The 19,409-nt window shown below is 37.8% G+C and overlaps 1 protein-coding gene across 1 annotated transcript in view; it reads right to left on the bottom strand.

The window, feature by feature from the left end:
* The window catches only part of LOC143446916 (uncharacterized), a 44,543-nt gene extending 26,457 nt beyond the window's left edge, over positions 1-18,086 (bottom strand). The window contains exons 1-17 of the mRNA XM_076946774.1: positions 17,671-18,086; positions 16,507-16,616; positions 16,212-16,292; positions 15,964-16,120; positions 15,272-15,364; positions 14,513-14,716; positions 13,732-13,909; positions 13,341-13,478; positions 9,909-9,941; positions 9,469-9,570; positions 8,618-9,276; positions 8,251-8,382; positions 8,063-8,156; positions 7,722-7,906; positions 6,614-7,513; positions 6,273-6,465; positions 6,033-6,152 (exon numbers count right to left, since the gene is read on the bottom strand). Of these exons, the coding sequence (XP_076802889.1) occupies positions 6,033-6,152; positions 6,273-6,465; positions 6,614-7,513; positions 7,722-7,906; positions 8,063-8,156; positions 8,251-8,382; positions 8,618-9,276; positions 9,469-9,570; positions 9,909-9,941; positions 13,341-13,478; positions 13,732-13,909; positions 14,513-14,716; positions 15,272-15,364; positions 15,964-16,120; positions 16,212-16,292; positions 16,507-16,616 (3,379 nt within the window). The 5' untranslated portion in view covers positions 17,671-18,086. The remainder of the gene's footprint in view (positions 1-6,032; positions 6,153-6,272; positions 6,466-6,613; positions 7,514-7,721; positions 7,907-8,062; positions 8,157-8,250; positions 8,383-8,617; positions 9,277-9,468; positions 9,571-9,908; positions 9,942-13,340; positions 13,479-13,731; positions 13,910-14,512; positions 14,717-15,271; positions 15,365-15,963; positions 16,121-16,211; positions 16,293-16,506; positions 16,617-17,670) is intronic.
* Between the last annotated feature and the right edge of the window lie 1,323 nt (positions 18,087-19,409).

Raw genomic sequence — 19,409 nt, 5'->3', positions numbered from 1 at the left:
AAAGTTTACAAACACAATGCAGATGAGTTGGCTGCATAATTCACATTCAAAAACCTTAATTCATGGATAAATGTTATGACAAGGAAGCATTTAGGAGGTTGAACGAAATGCGACGGCAAACACATTTACCTAACTTCAAAAAAAAGGAAACTTTACAAAAAATTTCTTTCTTTTAAGCAAATCTTCAATAATAATGCGGTGTCGGAAGAAACACTTAAAAGTGAAATACAGATTCCTAAAGAGAGTTTTAAACGAACAGCAGTTTTTTAAACATTCTCATATAGTCATGCACGTGGAGTTGCCTCCTTTATTAAACGCAAGTGTGACTAATGAATGCGTAATTGGCTTGTTATTTAAGGGGCTTCCCATCAACGTAAATTGGTTCATACTTGAAGCTGAAGGGTTTTTAACAGCCTGATGACTTACATTTTGCTTTTATGAGTGTTTTTCTATTCGGTGTTAAGTTTCTTCAATGGGAATGCGGACACAAACCGCCGAAAGCACCACACATAATAAGATACTCGCATAGAATGATGTTTTTCCCAGCAAATTGAATGGTTCTTCATGTCTGGCAGAATTGATTTAGTAAACAATATAACGTATTTCTGTTTTCGACCAAAATAATTTCTTTGTGATCTCCGAAGCTGTGATGCGATATTAAGTTCTACAAAGCAAAACAAACCTCATGTTTGTGGTACGCATTAAAGATAGGTCAAAGGGTAGATTTGATACACGATTCAATTTAACTTCGTTACGTACAACGCTTTTGTTTCTTATATCACAATGGAACCGACAGGCAAGCGAATACTTCCCAAGCTAAAAGTAGCTTCACATTGCATCATAGTAATTGAAACAATTAAAAGTAAACAGAATTAATGTAGCACGATAAAATTCCAAGTTATGTGGAAAACAGATCGCAGGTTTTATTCACCAAAATCGATTTCGCAGAACGAGATTTCAAATGTAATATACAAAGCGTGTTTAGATTTTCAAAACCAAACATTTTATGTTTATTCAAATATTTCTACAAAGGTTGTGAACCAAGGAGGGTCCTACTTCTTGGAAACAAAAGTTTTCAGACAATTTGTAGTTGTACAGACTTTTTTATTTTCAAGCAGCTACATGACATCAACTTCCACACGACAAAATCTTTTCAGAATTGAAGCGAACAAGTTTTTTAGAGCCAGCATGGGAGGTGGTATTACGTTTTCGAGCCACGAGGTTTTTTTTCTAATCCCAGAAGGATGAAAAAATTGGTCTCGAAGAAATTGGAATAAACGTTCGGTGCTGTACTATACATATGGCAGCATGTTTTCGGTGGCCAGTGTATCAATAAACTTGTTGCAAATAACGAAAGAAAACTTGCACGAAACAATTCTTCTACTACACCACACATCTATCCTTCGTTTACATTATCATCTCTTGTTAATACTCTATAATTAATCTATACGTCATGACTTGTGACGTAAGCGTTATCCCAAAATTCGTAAGTTCGGTTTTCGAATAAATATACGTCAGAGCACGGCACGATTTACAAGCGAGTTTTATAGCGATTCATACATCAGAGAACATCTGGAGATTACTTTTCGAAATTGAGGTTACAACTCCGCGCGTTTTGTCATCCGTGCCCCTCATAAAAAGACCGGACTGTTTTTTACAAGATCGCATCGGAAGCTCAGATAACAATTTACCTCGTTTTCGCACCTGTGCGAAACCAGAACGAGAATTTAACAGCGGCAATAAATTGCCTTGTTTCCCGGCATATGACCTATCAAGAAGACGATGCCACGTGTTTAATGAAGAACCTATTTCATAAGAACTTTAACTATGGTGTAAAATGGTTAAAATTCCGGCCACAGTAACCGCGTATTGTCCCGTAAATGATGAGCAATTACGGTAAATAAATTTCTTCTTTGGGATTCCGAAAACATCGGTTTCTTGTAAAAACACAACATCTGTGAGCATAATGATAAATCACTTCGACAAAACAGGGCTGACCAATTCGAAAACCCCAAAAATAGCACGCTAAGTAGAGAACCTGTTTTTGATGACATCATTTAATTGAGAGGCATTAGCAAGATAAAACGCAACAATTGATTGAAATGCTGACTTAAAACAAATCACAACCACCGCCCAAACCACTTGGAAATGGCGCCAAGTTTAAAATTTAATAAATTACAAAATAATGACAAGCGAAATTAGGTGCTTCTAAATCCCAACCGCTCATTCCCGTTGCGACAAGCACGTTATCGTTAGGGATTTGGAGAAAGGATACAATTAACGGCGCTTAAAAACATGAAACAATAAAAAAAGCCAACACGAAAACAAATTATTTTTAAGACAGTAATCCCAAAGGACTGTGCTGTTTAGATGAGAAAATAAATTTAAGAGGATGTCGATTTCTGACAAGCATGACATCTGTACTAATGGCACCAACGGGATTTTAACGGGCGTATAGACTGGCAGAAAATCAAATAATCATCAAGGCGACATCGTCCCATCGAGGCTACGTAAGACGCGATTCGCCGTAGGTGTGTCACATGATCATCTTGCAACACACCGAATATGACGTAATTTTGAAACGCAATTTTAACAGTGGAAATAATATACCTGGAGTGGTATATCTTTTCTCAATCTTGTAGACAAATACAGTTACAATACTTTGGCAAGACTTAACACGTTTTTATGAAGCATTACGTCGTACTTTGACATATGGCGCATTACGACAGTCATAATCACATAAATTCCGCTCATTACATGGAAAAAACACGGCTTAGTGTACAAAAACAAGGTTTTATGAGATGAATATGCGAAATCGCGTATTTATGAAAATGATGACGTCGCTAATAGTGACCAGTCGGACGGTACACTCACACGCTTTGGTATAATACCGGTGCAGTGTCCATCGAGTAAGGTATTTATGCAATAATTTCTACAAACGACGCATGCACATTGAACTCATGTGACATGTATGTTAGCATATCACCAAGTAGTTGACAGGAAGAAAGCCACTGCAAGATAACCGTTGACCTACCTACGTGCCAAAAATATTAATAATAATTGGCGTTCAGTAGTCAGCATGAAATATGACAGAATAATGACAGAGACGATGTTTTCGCAAAATTAATCACGTTCGTGATGACAGTGATGTGTGTTATTCGTTCTCGAATGACAACTCATCAATGCACCGGTCGTTGAAATGTGATCAAGTCAAGTGTTTATTCTGACATGCGTCCCATGGTAGGAGAAAGGCACCGTGAGTGATTCAGCCAATGCAAAGTTGATGGCATTTGTTCCACCGCGACCACGTGGAATTTCAATGTTTTCGCGTGTTTATGGAAAACTACTAAATTCATCAAACGAATATGATCGCCAAATCATATGAAAAATGAGTGAGTCGTTGACAAGTTGTAAGATTAAGGTTAATCTTAATCTCTTTTGTTTTTACCCAAAAACTTGAAATGCATCAATCAATCCAAACTTACGACTAGTTATGATGTTATCAACGCTATTCTCATCAGGAGGTGTGTCAATTTTGAAAGCATTATACTGGTTACCGCCACAATTCACTTTACTTAGTTTACTGAAAATGCGCTTATTACCAATCAAGTGATCCGAGATTAATATTCCACAGAGGAACGATTCAAAAAGACCGCCATGTATTTCAACAAGAAACCACACTTGTTAAAAAACGTAGTTATTTCTGACATCTATGAATTCATCCAGCATAACAAACGAAAAACACTCGAGTATTTCTGCACATTTTGCTAAAAGCGTTACTTAGGATGCAGGATGAAGTTGTGTATTTTTATGAGGAGCAATTAATAAACTGTGATTATAGACTTTCACACTCGGCAGTTTTTTAATGCAAATATCATTACTAACGAAAGTCACGTAGCCGTAGTTTCGACCTTTGTTACTGAAAGTATGCAACGAATGATACCGAGGGGCAACGATTCATTCGTGTGTACACAATTTCCATTAAATAGGCCTACGCGTCGAGGTGAATTTTGCAAAAACAACTTCAGTTAACACTCCAAATATTTTATGCAGTAGCATGCATAAAATAATCGCTTTTACATTAACTTAAACTGAAAATACGCGACAACATGAAATAATGTGGTAGAAGTGATGAAATGACTGCAAAGTTTGAAGTTTTTAACAACGCAGCATTGACTCTGTTCAGAGACTGTTCAAGGTTTTTTGTGTTTTTCGTAACAGTTTGCAGGTATTTTGACGGATAAACGATATCCTTGGATGTTTTTCCTACACACATTTGCACAAGAATTCATTTAGGTGCCTTACGTTTGTGTGATTCATGGTGGTTTATCTTGAAGTGCTGAATGGCAACACCAGCCAGAGAAGCAAGAAGCAACCGACACAATATCTGGACCAGGGTGTGTCTGGCTAGGAGTGAAGATTACAATCTTTCAAAACACCGATAACAGTTAAAATAATAAACCGCGTTCAAAGTTTAAGGTGCTTGCAGGTAGTGGTGGTATTTGAGCAATGCGTCCACGGTGGGCTGGGTGGCCCAAAGTAAATTAGTTTTTACAAAATATTTCTTTCGTGTGTGACCGGCACAAACGCGGGGCTGAAAACCCTGCCGCTGACGGTTACATTCACGTACTGCATCCACTTCAACGAGATACCTCTATTTCGCTGCTCTACAGTGTACTATTGATTCTTACTCATAAGCTGAGCTGCGTGGCGTGAACCTGGTGTGTATTCGAACTTTGCCCGCTGGAAAATCTTCGAAAATCTTTTAAAAACTCGGATGATTCAGGATAAGTTTCGGCGCTTACATAATATCATCATCGTAAACAATTGCTTCATTAATCACTGAAAACTAATTAAACGCGTTGTAGTATCGCTGTTGGGGCGGTAATCTATCATAAGTGAACTAACGACGAAATTGTTGAAAAATTAACAAACCGTAAAATCTGACGCATAAATAATGACGTCATCGCACAGCAGGTCTTTTCAACGCAAAAAGGGAGAGATTTAAGTTTATTTTTGAAAGTATAAACAACGTACGACACAGCCTAAAAATAATTGCACGAGACAACGAAAGTTTTCCGCCCACTTCTAGACAACTCGGATGAACTCGAACGCAGGTGACCAGGGTTTGTTATAACTGTGGTGTGAGGGCGCCGTCAACGGTGATCAAACAAGAACTGAAACAAAACTTCGTGTCAGTAAGAGTATGCTTCTAAATACCACCCTAACACCGCTTAAAAAATTATTCAACAGAAAGGCGTATGACCTGGACGTTTGTATTCTGTGAGTTGCTGTAACGACACCCAAAACAGACAAACAAATTAAAACTTTTTCATTATTATCAAATCACCAAACAACCAACACATGAGTACAAATGCAGAATTACACAGCGTTATGTGCAATTCGGTACACAGCGTATTTTCAGAAGCGTATTGCGATTTTTCTTTTCGGTAGAAAGCAGCAGGAACTCTCGCGTTTATTCAGTCATCATTGTCCGATTAATCAAAACCAACGACAGGGCTATTACGAGCATATAGAAACCATTCTTCCGTACTCACAAGTCACGACCCTAATCTTTCACCAATCCCGACCAACGGGTTGACTGAGTGGCTTCCGAATGTCGTCATCAAGGAATTAAGACGTTATAATGGTCGCGGGCAAATTTCGAAGTCCGTTAACTGACGACATAATCCATCGAGACGCTGTGGGGGTTAATCCCAACGTAAACTTACGTTCTATGGAGTCTGGGCACTAAGCAGTTTGCAGCTAACGCGTGTGCGAAAGTAAACAAAGCATTCTTATCCGTTCTGTTCTATCTGAGAGCATACGAAGAAGATTAACAAGCAGAGAAAAAGAAAAGTAATACTACTACAAACATTCCGACTGTCTGCGACACCTTTCTAACAACAGTGTAAAGATAATATCAAGTCGCTAAGATCGTTTCGTCCACTCACTGCCAACAATTCAAGCTGTACTGGAGTGGCATGACCGACCACTTTCTACAGGTAGGTTATAAAATGAATGATGCTCACCTCTGAACTTGCGAACTTCAACTGGCATATCGAAGTCTTCCGTGCGATCGGAAAGAGCATCGTCCCAGCTCGCAATGCTGGAGGAGCTTTCCGTCTGTGGATCTTCTTCCTTATGCTTGTCTACAAGAAAGAGTTTTATCTAAGTGATTATTATAGATGCGATCGAAAAACGATAACCCACCTTAAGCATCAAAATTTGATATGATATTGATGAATTGGAGAAATATTGAATTGATGTACCTGGGATTTTCTTTAACGTTGGCGGGCTCATTTTTTTCGGGACTGCCTTGGGAACATCGTAATGGAAGTGCACGTCTTCGTTCACAGGAGTGGCATCGTCTGATTTCTCCCGCATTAGATGGTGAGGTGGTGCGAGCACATGAACGGGAGGTGGAGGAGGAAGATCAAATTTGTGCCCGGTGTTATCTTTTGCCTTGATTGAAATTTGAAATGTAAAACTTAAAGCAAGGTTGTTATTAACTTTGTTGTTTAAAGTATAATTCGTTTTCTTTATTTAATTTAATATTGTTAATTATTCACTATTCCGTTCGCAAGACATACACTGAGTTCTGCGTTCTTACATGGTGTGCTTCGAAATTTCTTCTTGCGCTATTCGACTGAAAATAACCGGTCAGTGGATCCACAACGGGGGTCAGTTCTTGGTCAGCTTTCGGGGTAAGGTCTGGGTCCGTTTCATCCGGGACGTCTAAGTCGACTGAGACAGTAGTCACCGGACCCGAGTCAGTACTGCGTGTACTCAGTATACGAGCACGTTTAATTTCAGCGCCGCCAGTGACATAGCATTTGCTGGAATCGTGAATTGTATCTTCAGGCTCGTTAGAAACGGTCTTCACCTGCGCACCTTGCTTCGTTGTTGACGAATTCTCGGCCGGCTTTTTTCCTAACTGGGGTTTCGGTTTAATTTGCGGTTTGGGCTTTAAACTAGGCTTGTTTGGAATGGCGGGCTTTGGCTTTCGTGTCGGTACTACAATGGCTTCTGATATATAAGTCTTCGGCTTATTGCTTGTGTCGGCATTCGCACTTGGCACTTTGGCTGTTGTGGCAATTTGTTCTCTAGGCTCTTGCATAGTAGACAATTGTTCTTTGGTCCTTTCATTGTCAGTGTTGGCTTCAATTGCAACTTGATCTTTTTGCATAGATGTTGGTAAATTTTTCTTGATTTGAGGAGTGACGACAGTAACTTCCACTTCCTTCTCTAAAGTTGCCGTCTTAGCTAGGACTGATAACGTCATTGATGATGTAAGAGGCGGCTTGACTTCATGCATTGCTGATGAGGGTAACGCCGAAACTTGCAGCTTGCTGGTTTCGGGCAAAGCTGGTGTTGTGATGGCTTTGTCAATTGAAACCTGATCGACAGCAGATTTCTTCATGAGTGATGGTGTAGAAGCTTCCAAGCGTGAAATATCAAGAGTTTCTTTTTCGGAATTCGTTTTTTCATGTTTTATATCGAGAGACAAAGCCTAAAAGTATTAAACAAATATTAAAACTGGCAGTAATCGCAATTACACCAACACGCCATGAACATTCTGTGCCGCAAGCAAAAGTCTGGTTTTAAAAGGGTAATACAGGTACTACAACGATTTTAAGTTTTAAGAGTTTCTTAATTAAACCAACTTTTACAGGTCTATACATTTTGTGCTAGATCTATATATTGTGCAGTGCGTATACATTTTGTAAAGTCTGTGATATCTCAATCATTGCACTGTGAGGAGAAGGTGGTGAAACTGCTGGTGAAGGCGACCTCCGTGGCGAAGATAAGCTACTAGTGGTTGAATCTTTCTTAGAGCCACTTTCACTAGATGGCGCCTCCAGACCGCGAATCTTATCGACCAGTTTATGCGCGGGAATTCCAACTACGTAAGCAAGGGATAGTATAACAATTCCCTCAAAAAAACAAGCTAAACGATTCATACAGACATAATGAGCAAGAAAATTGTGTTATCCGGCATAAATCTACACTGGAATTAGTCAGTTAAACTATTTTTATTGCCTGTCGATAGTCTTCTTACCCGGCAATAAGTTAGAAGCATCATTTACTGAATTACGACTTCCGCAGTTAAAACCATCTTCGCATTTCGTTGCTTTTTCAAGACTAGCTTGTTTCTGAAAAACACATAGGACAGAATAAGTCAACTTCATTTCAACATACCAAATCGGTTACTATTCCGAGTTTGAACAGAAGACACACGAAGCTCACTTCTTCAGTGCTACTTTCGACAATCTTGTCTGCAACTTCGGATTCTTTGCTTTCTTCATCGTCACCATCAGTTTCATCCGCAAGATCAGAATCTTCGTCAGGAGGAGGATTCTTTGGAGAAGGAGGCCGGATCTGTAGAGGAAATAATTTTTCATTTCAATTGCTAATGTTAGTGAATGGTAATCCGTAACACGAGCAAAATTAGACTGGTTACAATTGTACGCAAGGAAATATAACAAAGCAATGATACTTCACGCAAAAAGATCCGTGATATAATTTGTAACGAAGCAAGTTTCACAAAGTTGTTAACTACAAGTTGCAATTTTGTTGCCACTTTTGCATATAAGCCAGGACACATCGCAAGTACCTTCGGCAAGTCTGCCATACTGGGTGGTTTTGGTGGTATTGGAGGCGGCGACGACACAGTGGACAATTTGCTGCGAACTGGTTTCTTCGGTCGATTGGATGACGGAGATACGTTCATGGAGTCGACGGATAACTTGCTCTCTCGATCCTTGAAGATCTCAGGCTTGCTGTCTTTTCTTGGACCATCCACCACTTCCTGATTGACTTTTCGTAAATCTTGATACTGGGTTGGTGCGACTCGTGGTTCCATGCTCTGGGATCGCTTTGCTTTTACTCCTTTTGTCGGAGTTAAAGGGAGGAAGACACTATCATCTTCTGATTTCAGCGGGTCTCTTAAATATGGTTTTACAGTTTCCGACCTCCTCAAGGACTGCTTGACCGGGATCGTAGGAAGCGACATAACTGACAAGCTCGTTGCTGGCAGCGATGAGGAGCTCCTTCTGAGTTTGCTTGCTTCTCCGGATCTTCGACGACAGGTTGGGGAAACTGGAAACATGTTGGATGAAGGGTGATGTTGGCGGATCGGAAGTTCTGGAGAGGCAATAGATGATCCTGGAGAACGGGATCTCGACGAAGGGAGGCGGGGTAGTGATTTGGAGCTACGAGCAGATGCGCTTCTTCTCAAGTTTAAGGAAGCCTTACTCCATCCAGAGAGAATACCTGAATCCATGTGAGGGAAATATGGGATAAAAAAATCAGTACTTACGTCACCACAACAAAGCAAACACAGGTGTGCCAAAAACAAGAAGCAACTTTGTTAAAACCTAGCGTAACTTGTGAGCAGCCACGTAAGCGCCAGCAACCCTACAATATACCATATGCATAAGCGGTAGCACCGGGTTATCGCCGTACCTCTTGGATGGTGAGGGGATGGGTGGAAAGAGGCGTTTAACTTAGGAGGTACATCTACGTAATAATCTTCCACAACAACTTGAGGGGGTTTGGCGGGCGGTTCTGGTTAATTGCAGCCATTATAGCGTGTCATGTAGCTTGTTAATTTTAGAATATTGCAGCTATGCGTTTGTCATCACCCGTATAACTGTGTTTACATGCAAGCATACAATTGTGCACTGATTTGACAAATTAAAACATAACATACCGAAATAACACATGCCGTTAACATTATTTGATACATTAATAATGTATATTAAGCGTGCAGACTCGTGAGAAAACAGGCTGGTAGCTTACATAAAAATAATTGGTTTTGTACAACGCAAAGATTAAAAAACGTGGTAATACCTCTAGCAAAGATGAACAAATTTGAAAAAAAAAAAACAATTTCAAACACGTACCTGGATCGGGGCGATCTGTTCCCTCTAAAAATGCTAAGATAGAAAAAGGGGAATTTGTTAAATTCTTGTTGCACTCACCAAACATTACTGAGCTATTTGAGTTTTAACATACGTTCTTACAAAGTTTTTCAAATATAATGGAAATTACCTTGGGTATTCTGTAAGTCAAAGAAATTCTTACATAAGTCTGAAGTTAGAACACTATTCAAGTTTTTTATTATATCATTTTTATACCATGCACCTACCAATGACAGGTTAGCGGGTAAGTAGCTCAAAACGGTAAATCGACCGGAGGTTTCACAGTAAGAGTTTAATAGTTATTTTTAACAATTACAATCATAGTTTGTACTCGAAAGATGAGCGGTAGTAGCCTACAACAACCTTGAATTGAAATAACCATAAAATTGCCAAAATTGTCTTTTCCATGGTTTTAAAACTCTAATGGGCCGGTGCACTTAGGTAGAGCAATCGAATCCAATCAGTGATCTCGTCCATCAAAACATATTTACCAACTAGCGTTTTACATACCTCAGAATCCCTTGGGTACAATTACAACGGCACTAAAACTTGCGCGTACCAGATTTACGGCTTGTTTCACTTGCGACGCAAAAACAACAGGCGGCTTATGCTATTCTCGACAAAGGGTATTTTCCCATAGCATACAAGAAAAACGATTAGTTTGTTACCAGATTGACAAAAAAACATCTTTACGATACGTCCGAAATATTTCCCACTAAACATGGTACATTAGGGAGATAAAAGCTATTTCCGTTTGAAGTAATATCATTATGTATAGGTTTGGTCTAGAAAATAAAGTTGTAAATTATAGTCTCGACTAGTTCTCTGTAAGGAAAACTAGTAATCTGTCAGCGTTGCTCAAACTGGAGTTAAACTGTACGTAAGCCATCGATAAACCTACACCGGAACAATTCAAACACACAAGAGATAGCAGGCTAAAAATAGAAACACGTCGATAAATTTAAAGTCGTTCGGTAATTTTGAAAATTAGTTTAGGCATTAGTACTGTATTGAACAAATTTTGAAATATTTGCCAAAAAGGTTTTGTGAAGAATCTTATTACCAAGTCTGGATTATTCCGGCGTTGAGATTAAGCTGAGAACCAAAACTGTATGTGTGGTTGAACCACGGTAAATTTAAGTTAAATCAACAACCGTCAGACAAAGGCCACCAAACTGATTAAGTTACAATGTAGAGTAACTTCGTACATCACTGACGTAAGGTCAGTGACGTTGTCTGGAAATTTCGGGCAACTCACCTGTCAATTTCGGGTGATTCATGTCATAAGAAATGAATTAAAACAATCCCGGGTTGATCCACTCAAAATATAAGTTCAAGATTGACACGATATATTATATACTGTTAGAAACGAACGGCGTTTGGATCCTATTTGAGCCACCTAAGTTATGTGTTCATTTGGCGATAAATGCTTCTACGATACCCATTTTGCAACAAATACAACTCATAAATATAGTTAAAAATTATAGGAAAACGTTTGGTTCTTCCAAGGATCATAAACGAAATTAAAGTCGCGTCGAAATGAGACGTCATATGAGTTTCGCTTAATTACGTGGCAAGGTGATGACCGGTTCGAACATATGACGACACTACGTCATCAAAATGACGATAGGGTGTCACCATGTTGAGCAGAGATTGTCTTTAACCGTGGTAACTTGTGAACTGATAAAACATCAAAGTTAACCTAACGAAGTGTCAACTAAGTAGACCAGACATAGAACTTTGGTTAAAGACGTGTTTTTACCATTTATATTAATCACAAATAATTACATTACTGTAAAAAGTTTAAAATATCCGGAATAATTACATAAAAGAAAAACTCCACGTATATTTCCTATTGTTAGCGCAATACGCTGTTGGTTTTATCCCAGGAATTCTGATATTGTTCTAGTGATATTACTATTCCATTTATGGCATTAATACGAGTACCTGGGTGGACGTTATTGGATTTTTTTCCTACGCGATGGCACCAGTGACTTAATGTGAGTAAAAAAGCCGCAAATAAAATGTTTGTATTAGTCGCCGCTTCCTTTAACATGTCTATATTACAAACAAAGACACGACACAAGCGGTTATTCAAAACGATATATACGTAATGTTGTCATATTTGGTCCCGAGTGTTGGCTTTTACGCAACAGAAACGCTATTCGCTTTGATTGATGACCAACAATGAACTACTAATGTGTGGCACTAGTCAGAGCAATGCTTTCGGCCGAGCTAGTGATAAAAAATTAACCACATATTCTTTTCACTTTCTCCAATTGATAATATGTTAGAACTACGGCGACTAAGCCAAGGCCTTCTTCCAAAGAAAGAAAGAAAAAGAACGAAGCGAACAAAAGCTGATCTCAAGTAGGACAAGTACATATCAAGCATAACGTGCTTCCATCCACACATGCACTGTAGTGGGTACGCTTGGACTAGGAAAGCTTTAAACAATAAAACGAAGTTACGTAAACACTGGGCACGTATATGGTAAGCGATTTTACAAGTAAGTTCGGCCGCTATAAAACTAGTGTACGTTAGTAAACTGCTTATTCCAGACAAGAAGATTATTTTAAATCCCTCCCCTCTAACTATGATGGGATAAGCTGACGTCTTGTGGGAGTCACTGACGAAAAATGCTTCACAGCGTCATTATTATGCGCATTGATTTGCTACAAAAACTATTATTGAAAGTTTGACGTATCGAAAGGTAACATGCTGTATAATGTATCATACAATTATGAGCTTGACCACTTTGCTCATCTCAACTGATAGGAAGTTGTTTTCATAAAATACTTCCGGTATACTGGAGCGATTGCGACATCATTGAACGGTTATGGGGTGGTAATTAATTTCAAGGCGCCGAAACGCCTTAGTGACAATATACCTTTTGCCAAAACCTTGTTCTATGATAACTGCACATACATCAAACATACCAAGATAAATATAAAAAAGTTCAAACAGGCATGCTATTGTTGAGCCGGCTCTACCGCACAAACCACGTACGAAATGGCAGATACATTTAACATCGCCTTTGTTTGCCAAAGAGTGAATATACAACGTGGCATACGATAGCAGGTATTTGGCATCATAGAAATGATAGGCCAAGTAAAGCTGACGTAAGTCACCAGTTTAGTTAGCGCGAGCCGCAACTTGAGTTAGTAAAAAGCGTCGTGCGTGTTAAGTGTACAGTATATGTTAAGCGTTAATGAATTTTCGTATATTTGCATATAATGACTGCATAATGCACATGTGGAGTGACAGAACAAAATGTTTAAGTTGTTACACATGTTAATGTTTAGTGATTCACAAGCAGGAGAAAGGAAGGTCGTGTACGTACACATACAAGTTAGGAAACGGTCCAAATGCCAGCAAGCACCGGTGTTAGGGCAAGCACTACGCGACTTTCACCTTTACTCATGTCGGTCTCGGTGTGGGGCGATTCAGGGATTGTCGTATCATTAAGGAACCGCCTCAGACACACCGATGTTAAAGACAGGTTGGCAACTGGACTTATTGGTTCATAATCTTCGCCTTCTTGCATACGAGCTGCGTAGTTGTCATTACGTAATGCTAATCATACCTTTGATACGTAATTGTACCGGTATGGATGACGCTATATGTTTTTACAAACTTTCTAGTGATATTGATTAAAATTTTAACTGTAATTTGTTTAACAGCTTTAGGTAAACTTTTCAATGGCACATTGTAACACAACTACTTTGATATTTCTAAAGTATTTTAACTGTTTTCATAAAGGTGTTGTGCAAGGCTCAGAATATTAACATTAAATACAACTTACACAAAATAAGCTGGCCAATCTCCCTTGAAGTTTGTGTATCCAGTTGTTTTACAAGTTCCAATGCAGTACGGCTTTTTGGGTCTAAAGTATGTGGATTGGCACCGCGAGATAGAAGCAATTTCACCACATCTGATTTACCAAATAAAGCAGCTTCATGTAGCGCTGAGCCATTTTCTCCCTGTTAAAACATCAAACTTTCGTACTGTATTCATGACACATTAATTTTGTCATATTTTGGACATTCGACACAATTAATTTGTATGTAGAAGGTAGCAGTTGGTAGAAAATGTTTTGATTATTATCAGAAAAATTCTGTTTTAGTACATTTTGGCAAAACATAGAGTGAAGCAATGTGAAGCATGTTTTCCAGGGACCATTTCTCCATAGCCTACTAAAAATACCTCCTCTTATTTCAAAACAAATTGGAAAAGACAAGTGAGCTCAAATTACCCATGTAACAATCTCCAGCGCACACACAAGCTGACATAAAAGGAACAACCATATTGTGTATGGCCTAAAAAGAGCCTACAGAAAGACAGACATCTGTTTGTATCAGTCCATGTTTCTCAAATTCAAGAACAACCGGTACAACGGTGATAGCAGACATATGCCAAAAAATCTACCAAAACGCATTAAAGTAGTGTTTCCTTTAGATGACATAACTACAACGCAGCTAAAATTGGCCGCATAGTAAAATCAGCCAATTGGCTTAGCTTTACAACTTCTTATGTTGTTCTCCACATATCAAGTTATGTCTTATGTCATCTGAATCCATACTTACACCACGATTAATATCAGCGCCATGTGCAAGAAGCAGTTCCACTACTTCCTTATGCCCGTTTCTTGATGCTAAATGTAATGGAGAAAAACATTCTGGAAATCGAGATAACAAAGATGGCTGGTAATGCAGAAGCAAACGCACAACATCAAGTCGACCATACTGAGATGCCAAGTCCAATGGAGACTCATCATGGATGTTTCGAACCTGAAGATTGTAGATATGTTTTATATGCATGGGTTAATGTCAACGAAATAAAAATATACTCTGCGTTAATGCCAATAGTTATAATTTTAAGTTGGTTATGCTGATGTACCACAAAAAGCAAACATAAGCATACTGTAAAACACATTTAAAACAAGTCAGACAAAAATCTCATAAATTACAGAAACTTCAGCAAACTGAACTGAGTTACTTATTAACCACAAGTAAAACTAAAATATCTTTGAGCATACAGATATACCAATTTGGGTACATCATATCATAACATTACCCTGAATGGTAAGTACAATGGAATGCACTACAAATTATCAATTTACAATGGATAACTTCGGCACAATTAATGTCATTAAATATTACACAGATATTTACAAAAAGTTGTGAATTTCTTGCGTATGAAAATACATTTCTTTCATGAATGACAACCATACAATTAAACCTGATCAATAAAACCAAAAAGCCAAGATAATATTGAAAATCAATAAGTGCACAAACACAGGTTCTGTCTGTCACCTGATCAATAAATTGTTTTCCGTTACTTACTGAAGGATCAGCGCCATTATCCAGTAAAACTCTGACGGTTTCAGAGTGACCATGTTGTGAAGCACAATGCAAAGAGGTTTCATTGTCACCATTCTGCAAAGAATTGAAGTATTCTGATTATATTGAAGTAAACATGTATCAAGTATATATAAATATTTAATAAATGCAACATGATAGCTCGTTCACTAAATAATATATGTCAATTACAAGGGTTGTTAATATAAATAACTCATAAATTAGATTGTCTACCTCAAGAAAGGTTTAATGAAATATGAGCTCAACTGATAAACAAAATAGAAACTGTTGAAGAATGTGGCAATTATACATTCATGAATAAGAGTTAATTGGTTACAGGCAATTTGCAAAATCGCAAATACAACAGCTATACACAACACGTAGAAATGGAGGCTGTTAGCCAAACACTGTGTGTTCGTGTTCAAAGACTTAAGTCAGAGTACAAGAGGAGCATATAATAGCCTAAGTAGCCAAAATATATATACTACGTAAATTTGAAAATCAACTTTCACTCCATGCATTGCAACAAGAAAACAAATTGATGTTCTAAAGGAAACTTCATCACCCTTATAATTAAAAGTTTGTACTTACTGTAATGAAATTCACCTAATTATGCAGCAAATCAAAAATTGACCTTGGGTGTCATACTGAATGAAACTCTAAGGGCTAAAGCTAACCTTTTCATTAATTTTGGCAATGCTTGGACCATGTGTAAGCAATGTGTATACTATATTGTGATTTCCACTCCACGCAGCAAGATGGAGAGGAAAATTTCCTTTACTGTCGCTTATGTTAACCGAAGCAGCATGTTCCAACATATAAGTCACAACATCCCTGCAATACATAAATATCCATTACTTCCAAAACCTTACGTTTAACCTTGGTAGTAGGTACAACACACTGCAATATAACTGGCATTTATTACCTGTGACCATTTAAAGCAGCATGATGCAGGGGAGTGTATCCGGATTGATCCTGGCAATTCACATTTGCACCAACCTTAATTCTACAAAGAACAGAATACATAGAATGAAAACCAAAGCACATGACCGAATTTGTTAATAATGACCATTAGGTCACATGTCACTTATCGATCTTGAGGTACTAGTACCTAGGAAAACGAATTATTTCTGAATTGAAATCCTAAAACTAGTACTGTACTGCTGGAAACAAGCTTAATATTGCATATATACATAAATAAATTTATAAAATAAACCTACCCTAGACTTGCAGCAAGTGTACTTGATTTTGATCGAGGTGTAAGTAACTTTTCAACAACTTGCAAATTTCCTGTTCTAGCAGCATCCAGAAGTTCTTGGTCTTTTTTCATCTGACAAAGCATGGCAAGCATAAATTAAGCATCATGAAATATCGTGTTACTATGCAGATAATGTGCAATTCCACTACAAAAAGGTGTAACTGTCCAGCAATAGTTTTCTGTTATCACTAACTTTACTAGCTTGCAACTAATGTCAATTTTAAGTAAACAGACATTAGTACACCAATAACAGTGGTGAAATAGTTAAAAATGGTGGTGAATCAGTTCTTTTATGAATCATAAACATTTAGCTTTATCAATGGAGGCCGGTGCACAGTAACAATGAATATGCAACCAGTTATGGCTGCGATGTACTTTTGCATTTGACCACAACAACAGATGTGAAACCTGAATATCTTCTTAACCGAACAGTTGGTTGTGGCAATCATATGTGATCAATTTCAAAAATATTAGTATGTCATAAATAGTAAACAGCTATAAACATAGATTACCCAATAGTAAATAGCGAGCTGTTTAAATGCATAAGGGCAGAACTTTTAAACAAAACAATCGTCATTCATGATTCTCATAATAATAATGGTAATTTGAGATCTAGTGCAGTAAAGCGGCCTATTTTTATCTTTATCACAAACTCAATGTAACAATTGAAGTTAGCTTTAAAGGTGTATATGCTCTGATAATACACACGTGCAGGTTGAATTTCTAATATATGCTGACAGATAACCTGCTATAATACAAAAATGTATATATACAATACACCACACTGCCAAGCTTGTAATGATTGTGAAAAGTGTTCAACACGCACTTTTAATTTTCACACACATTGTAGCAGAACCGTACTATTTGGTACAGATAATTCTCAAATAGTTTGAGTTTGCACTGAGAACAGAACATTTTGAACTTGTCACACACTAGGGTAGGCATGCACATGATCACTGTTACACAAAAAATTTTCCAAAAATTAATAATAAGCTATTCTATGTGCATATTGCCAGTTTGTGAAGTTGAAGGTCAGGCACACACATGTGACCTACAAACATATAAATAGGCCAAAATAAACTACGAAGTTTAAATTAAAGAGTTAAACTTTCAAGTAATTACTTACTCTACTTAAATGTTGCTGCAGCCTTTTTCTTTGGTTGGTAAATATATGGAAACTTGTTTCTCTCTATCTAAATTCTGGCATAAACGGTTTACCACAAGGGCTGTTTGACTGGTTTGAATATAACAACAACAGTTGATTTCTGGAGTCAACTTAAAGCAAGTCAAATGTTTCAAAACAGTTTATTCCCTTAAATTTCATTCTTCATCTCACGTTCTCTTGAACTTCAGCATGCTGCCTGGCTGTATACAGTAATATAAATCTTGGCGCCAGACATATGAAAATATCCTCAGAGAGTTGGAGTAATCCACAGGCGATGGATGATTTGATGAATATATAAAGTAGTACGGTAAGTCAGGATGCAGGCCTATAGCTTAGCCTAATGTACTTATTTGATCCAAAACACAATCTGTTCAAAACAAAACTGTCCGAGTTCTTAAGTTTGAAGGGTACGTGGGTCTCTGTTACTTTTGCACTCCCATATCAATATAGGATATTGAGGGAAGATTAGTCATAGTTTCTTTTCTATTACCTCATAACTCCTTCCCAATTAGGCTTTCAAGTCGGAGTGCAAAAGTACAACAGATCCTGGTGAAGTGCCAAATAATGACCCCTGCCAATTGACCCCCTCTGTGATGCAATAAATTCATTAACTGATAAATAATTGACTCAGCGGAAAACGTGTCCCTATTCAGTGGCTAAATGGTATGATACCGTAACTTTCGCAAATGCATGTATACTGGTAAACAAAATACCGTATACAGGTCACAGGTGTTGGCCTACTTCTGTCTGTAAGCTCTGTAAGCTACTTCTGTATTAGCGCTTATTGCGTATTGAATGAATAAATTTATTATAAAACAAAGGGGGTCAATATTTGGCAGGGGGTCACTATTTGGCACGACACCGGTATGCCACAATTACAGCGTTTAAATAGTAAATACCAACGACCGAGTTCATTCACTCTCAGCGTATCTGGAAATTTTTTAAAAAAATATTTCAAAGTCAAAATTGTTGAAACATGAAAATATGTTATCTGATCAGGCTACCATAATACAAAAGAACGTTGGGCTACCGGAATGTCTACATGATAGCCTCTTTCAATAATAATTTGTTTATCGAAAGTTTGCTTAGGGCTAGGGGTCTAGGCCTACTCTAGCCAGTTAACCATCAAACTGTCTTTAACGTTATCTCAACTGTTATAAAATATTGCCTACAAAAGTCATTAATCTTAAACGATGTACAAACTTAAATCTATTTCTCCTTTCATAAGCATGACCTACCAACCTACCCTACAACGATAAAGTTTATGACAATCCATACCAAACAGCCTACTGATGTAAAGCACTTGGCTCACTGAACCGGGCAATTGCTTTTCTGAATGGCATACAGCCAAATGCAAATATTCATATTGTCACCAAGCGGATAAAATATAGTTCAGTTTTGACCACATAGGCTACAATGCAATAGAAAATGGCTGCATTAAAAATAGATGACAGAGATTAGAGAATGGTACAAGAAAATGACAGTACGAAAATAACCGTACAGCAAAATGGCAGTACACTCAGAAACGCGATATGTTTTGGCTAATCTTTGTATGGATTATGTTAGATATGGCACCGCTTGAAATTAAGGGCGTGACTTTTAATAAATTTTCTTGTTATTTATTGAGCGACTTACAAAATAAAAACAACTTTTTGGCCCATCTTGGTTATAAGTTATAACCATGGTAAACCAAGATGGGA

This window comes from Clavelina lepadiformis, chromosome 2 (genome assembly GCF_947623445.1).
Source record: "Clavelina lepadiformis chromosome 2, kaClaLepa1.1, whole genome shotgun sequence".
NCBI lineage: Eukaryota > Metazoa > Chordata > Ascidiacea > Aplousobranchia > Clavelinidae > Clavelina > Clavelina lepadiformis.
This window is presented reverse-complemented; position numbering and strand designations above follow the sequence as displayed.